The following is a 6,000-nucleotide window of genomic DNA, read 5'->3' on the forward strand; positions in this document are numbered from 1 at the left end:
AAGAACCTCACAAAGTAAAGCTGTTGCTAAGACATATGACCTGTAATCCTGCTCATGCAACAATCCATTTGCTTCACAACATAACAAAAATCCTCAGAATATTTTCAAGCAGGCCAAGCTTTCCTGCTAGGACTATAAATCTTCATAAAAATTCTCTCAGAATACAAAATGAAAGGCCAGCTCTTAGTAAGAGATGAGAAATTATTTATACTCCTGCTTTCTGGATCCACCTCAGTTTCAACAGAAATCAGTCACAGATCACTGATAGTCCTACAAAGACTGGCTTTTCTGTCTAGAAATTATCATAGGTTACAGGAGAAATCTGTTCTTACAGCCCCTATCTATGTCAACAGCTGGCTGCCAGAGGTAGCAGAATTAAAAGCACTTCGCTAGAAGTGACATGTACGCAGAAGAACAATAAACAAAATAAAACAGCAGCCCAGTCTTATACCCAAAAAATGACCCATCTGTACTACTTTCTATGCAAGAAACAGGGAGAACTACTTACCTCTTTTGAAGAGCCAGGTACTTTCTGCAAGTTATCTGTCTGAGCTGAAATGCTTTCTGTCACAAAAGCTATATGTTCTGCTTCAAGTAACTTATCGGGATAAATAAAAGGAGAAATGAGAAGTAGACTCCACCTGTTTAAGTCATCAAGGAACTGAAAGAGACAGGAAAGAAAAATAAGACTGTATAGCAAGGATCTGACTTAATAATTCATTTTTAAATTACGCCAGCCAATATTCAAATCTGACCCTTCACCCTTACAGGAAGGGTCTCTACCATTTCACACTCCCCATGAGGAAAAAAAGGGGTAAAGGTCTGAACCATTAAGCAGGAACACATCAAAAGTAAAACTAGAAGTGACAACTCAAGCTGTTTAGCCAATTCAGACTCCAGCTTTCAGCTTCACAGGAGGAGTGCACAAGCAAATGGGCCACAAGACCACTATGCCATTGGCACTGTGACTGTTGTGGGCCATTTGCCACTGATGACATCCCTCATTCAACCCGATCCTCCTCTCCCATTCACACTGAGGTTCACCCTGCCTCTTCCTTCCCTCTCTCTTCTCCCCTGACTACACAAACCCATGGCCCTGCTGCCTCAGTTCTGGTGGCTGAAGGGCACTGTCTGCTACTTGGCAGAGACTGAGAAAGCACAACACACAACCTGCCTGGTCAGTCACTACAGCCCCTCTAACTGGACAGTAGTCCGGGCAGCATTCATTCTGGTTGGGTAACAAACCTCCAGGAAACATACAGTCCCACTGCTCATTCATACACACTGTCTCAACACCCATCTGCCAAAAGACCAACCAATGTGTGAGCCACGAGTGACCCAAGAACTATATACTACACAGGTCTAACTTTTAGACCTAATTTACCAAGTTTCAGGACTTCCTTTGTAAAGCCAGTTATATAAAGACGGTTATATTCTGTGGACTAGTACAACATCAGGACAAATTCTTTAAAAAGTGATTTGAAAAATCTTTAAAAATTATTTGAAAGAAAAGGAGAGGGTACTTTTTTTTTTTAATATATTAAGTGCTCATGCATTTGCACCGAAATTACTCATTCAGTATGTAACTCTAAGTTTAGAGTTAAAGAAATAACTCATTCAAAATAAATTTGTCCATAAGGTAGTTGATGTACTCAGCAGACCATTGTACAAACGTTTCCTTCATTAAATTATAAAAATGGTTCCCTCTCTTGTCCTCACAAATGAGCAAATAAAGCTCAATAGCTGGAATCAGTAAACCAAAGAACAGTCTTAAGAACCTCAAAGCTTCTCAATATATAATCTGTTCCCGTACCATATTACATCATACTTTTACATAGATGTTGCATTGAACTTAATTTTTCTGCCATATTTTAAAAGTGGCAAACACTAGAAACAGGTATTTTGCTACCACTATACTAGAAACACATGCTTTGCACACTACCTTCGGTAAGTTTATGTCAAAACATAAGATAATTTCCCTATAGCACACTAAATGTGTACATCACTCCACATCTAAAATGAAACCGCGCAATATTAAGTCTACGGCGATAGATTGCCAATCGAACCAGCTTTACTGAGCACAGAAGCTGCAAGAGTAAACATTGCTACCTTCCACAGGAAAGTGAACGGAACTTATGAAGCTTTTTATATTACCTTAAGCACCCAATTTGATTAAATATCAAACAAAAAAACTTCACAGGTTACAATTTATGACTTGCTGGTATCTGATCTTAAGGAAGTTACTGATCACAGCCCAGAGGCAGTTATACCTACTTAGAAAGCAAAGTAGCTCAGCTAGCTTCCTGGAAGCCAAAGCAGCATGCTAGTTAACCTTTTTCTCTTCACAGTATTCAGAGACAATGTAGAGAGCTCTGCAGTGATGCTGCCTCTATCTTTAATGCAGCCAGATCAGAGCCCTTACATGCCACACTACTGAGCATGGCAGGCATCTTCCACAGGGATTCTCAGAGTCAAATCCAACTGGTACCTTTCAATACACATTTTTAAGAGACAGACTTTTGAATAACAGCGTTGACTTCACGCCAAAATTCAAGCCAGACTACAGTTCCCTAGAGGTCTTCACAACTCCCAATAAACACAAATAAACTGACAAGCTTGTAAAGTCAGTCTGCATGAATAACACTGCAGACAGAAAAAAATGTGCTTACTGTGCAAGGACCCAGGAGAAGTTATTTCAGAAATGAGCAGAAATGGAGCAAAGAACAGCATAAATTAGTTGAAATATGATTTACAAAAGAATAATCCAGGCCAAGGGAGGCTGAACTCCTCTAAACACATGGACAATTATTTGGTTTTGGTTTTAGGAGCTTTATCAAAACGCAAATTGAATGTTTAACTCTCCTGTGAGAGATTCTGAGATTGTCACCATGGCTTTTAAGTATGAAATAATCTGCTCATTAGATAGCAAAAAGACTTATTTTTGAACAAACTCCATTAGCATTTGTGATCTCATTTTCACCGCACTGAAAACATCCTCTTTACACATGTAATTTATGAAAAGCTTCTCTGCTTCTTAAAGAGTAGCACTTATCCAACGACATGCTTCATAAATACATTTCAGTAACACCTATTTAAGTAAAAAGTAACAACTGAGATAATTCCCACAAACACACATACAAACATCAGCAAAAAGGAGATCGAGAAGATTCTTATCCACACAAATTCTGGTATTTAGTGACACATTTAGACAAATCCAACATCCATTTAAATAATTCAGATGATATTGGGGGGGGGGTGCCAGAGGAGCTCCACTTCTAAACCAAGCTTACGTTTCAGTTTTACTTCATCAGATGGCAAGTGAAACTTGTTCAGGCACAGTACTTTTCCACTGTCTTGGGCTCCCGCAGCCCCACCCCACCCTCCTCTCTCACTGTCCATTCGCAAAAAAAAAGTGATTTTCACAGATGTTGTTTTTTGTGTCATTTTCCTCACTTGAAACAGCGTTTTGGACCGGGACAAGCACGCAGTTCTCCGTAACCAACAGCTCAATTCAGATTCCGTTTTAAATCTCTGACACAAATCTTAAAGGCACAAATATGGCAAAGATCTTTGGGCTAAAGCCTTGTATGTGCTAAAAGCATGTTACTAATACGGAAACACTAACAAGTTCTCCCAAGTGCTCCTACTGCCATCGCTGTCCTTACAAAGCCGCACTTTACATGCATATAGTAGAAAACACTCCTCAGCCCACTCCCTAAGCCAACAAGCGACAGTAGCGAAGACCGGTAACTATAACTGTGCTAAGATTTTCTACCAAGGCAATTACCTGGGACTCACCTAAGCCTTACCCGTGACAAACAGGGCCGGGACAGGCCTGGGAAGCTGCGCGAGTTCCCTTCCCCACGCCAAGCCCCAGCCCGCCCCTGACAACCTCGCCGCCACACGCCGAAAGGGAAAGCGCAGCCCCAAGCCCCGCTGCTCCCCCTTTCCCTCCGGGCTCCGCCACCTCAGCCCACGACAGCCGCCGCCGGGGGCGGGGAGGCACCGCCCCCGCTCCCCCCGTTCCCCTCCCGCCGCGGGAGGCACGCCCGGGCGCCGTGGGGGAGGGGGCAGCCGCGCAGCTCCGCCGGCTCCCGTGAGTGAAGGCGCCTCGTCGTTGCCACGGTAACACGGGAGGCCGCTCCCGGCACGGCTGCTTCCCACCCGAGCGGCCCCGGACACCGCCGGGCGAAGCGCTACCCAGGCCTCAGCCCCCCGGGCTCGGGACGGTACCTGCGTCTCGTCCGTGAAAAAGACTTTGTTCCCTATCCTGAGGCAGACTCGCTCCTCGGGCAGCACCTGCCTGCACGGCTGCCGAGCCGGGGCCGCCGCGGGGCCGGCGCAGCAGCAGAAGGTGAAGGAGCAGCGGGAGCGGTGGAGGCGGCGCACGGTGCTGCGGATGAGCGCGGCCGAGCGGCACCCCCAGCGCGCCCATAAGTAGAGGTAGCAGAGAGTGATCAGCATGGCGCGCGGGCCGGGCCGGGCCCGCCCCGCCCCGCCGCCGGCCCGGCCTCCCAGTGGCAGCGAGGGGAGCCCCGCCCCGCCCCGCCTGCGCCAAACAGAAAGGGGCGAGCCGGTTGGGCGAGCCGGCCGGCCGTTCTGATTGGCTGACGGCCTCGCGCGCTCGGCTCCTCGCCGCTTTGAAACCCCGGCGAGGAGCACTAAGGGGCCTCGCGCGCCTCTCCCCCGCGCGGAGGCTGAGCGCGTGGCTCGGGCAGGCCGAGCGGCCGTGACCGCTGGCGTGAAGGAGCACCCGGTGCTGCAGAACATACAAAATTCTGCTCTGAAACGACGTGTAAAGAAAAAAAAAAAATATTGAAAAGGTCCAGCCTGGGCAGTTGTCTGTTTGCACCGTGTTAGTTGTCCCCAGGCTGCGGTGTGAGCGGCGGTGAGGAGGAGCGGCCTATGTCCTCCTGCCCCCCAGCACCATGACCCAGCTCCTCAGGGAATCCTGCAGCTTCTGCTCTCTGAAGCCAACGCTGTCCTCATGGACAACTGTTTGGGGCGAATACAACAGTTCAGTGTCGTGGTCAGGGCTTGTGGGACCTGCCCTTCAGCTCTGCACATCACACAGGGTGCCACCTATGGTATGGATGCAACCAGGGAACTGAACTCATGTTCCCACTATAGAGACAGGTTTCCTATCCCATCAGCTGCGTTTGACCTTGCCGCTATGGGTCACAGAAAAGTGAGAGCCAAAGTATTCATTGCTTGTTTCCGTGCAGCAACAGGGAAGGATCTCGTCTTCCTCAGAAATGGCTCCACACTGCCACCTGACTTTATTTCAGGGTCCATGGTATCCTAGAGGACCAGTACCCACCCCATGACAGAACCAGATGAAGACACCAGTCTCCAGGTCCCAAACCTGTTCCAGGGTTAGACACCAGAGGGCAAAGTGGGCACAAACGGATGCATTAGATTTCACTGGATTCATTGCATTCACTGAACAAGAAAGACAAAGTCTGTGGGCCGTGGAGCTGGTCCTTGAAGCCAGAGTGAAGAACAGCCTGTCGGGGAATAAAACTGTAGGATTTGCATGTGCCATGTGTGCTGCAAACACAGCTTTGCTGCTACAGAAGATGCAACAGAGAACTCATACAAGGTATCCTTTATTCCTCTGGTACGTCTGTGCACGGAAGTTGTTAAATACTTTTTATATTTTATATGGAAGGCAGTCACAACATTGAGCTCTATGAAAAGAACACATATATCAGTCTGATCCTAGCAGAGATTTAGTGGATGAGTGAAAAGAAAAGGAAAAAAAAGTCAAGAGGAAAAATACAGGAAGGCTAGAAGAAAGAAGCCGACAACAACATTAAAGTTGCCCCTGACGGATACATGACAATCGTTTCCTGAACAAGGCATGAGGCCACATTCTTTTTTATTATTCTGAACTCGAGGCCTTGTATGCGCTTGGAAATTTACTAAAATAGGTATTCTAAAAGAAGAATTTCCTAAATGGAACTCCAGCAACAACACGCTGGCACTGGAGATAAACAA

The 6,000-nt window shown here is 46.8% G+C and overlaps 1 protein-coding gene across 3 annotated transcripts in view; it reads right to left on the bottom strand.

Moving 5' to 3' along the window:
- Positions 1-4,468, bottom strand: part of HLCS (holocarboxylase synthetase) — a 127,293-nt gene extending 122,825 nt beyond the window's left edge. Inside the window, exons 1-2 of one of the 3 annotated variants that reach the window (XM_068425298.1) lie at positions 4,234-4,468; positions 509-661 (exon numbers count right to left, since the gene is read on the bottom strand). In XM_068425298.1, the coding sequence (XP_068281399.1) occupies positions 509-661; positions 4,234-4,464 (384 nt within the window). In that variant the 5' untranslated portion in view covers positions 4,465-4,468. Of the gene's footprint in view, positions 1-508; positions 662-3,809; positions 3,888-4,233 lie in introns of those variants that run through there. The other 2 variants (XM_068425301.1, XM_068425299.1) reach the window with 2 other exon arrangements.
- Between the last annotated feature and the right edge of the window lie 1,532 nt (positions 4,469-6,000).

This window comes from Nyctibius grandis, chromosome 2 (assembly GCF_013368605.1).
Source record: "Nyctibius grandis isolate bNycGra1 chromosome 2, bNycGra1.pri, whole genome shotgun sequence".
In the NCBI taxonomy this organism is placed as follows: domain Eukaryota; kingdom Metazoa; phylum Chordata; class Aves; order Nyctibiiformes; family Nyctibiidae; genus Nyctibius; species Nyctibius grandis.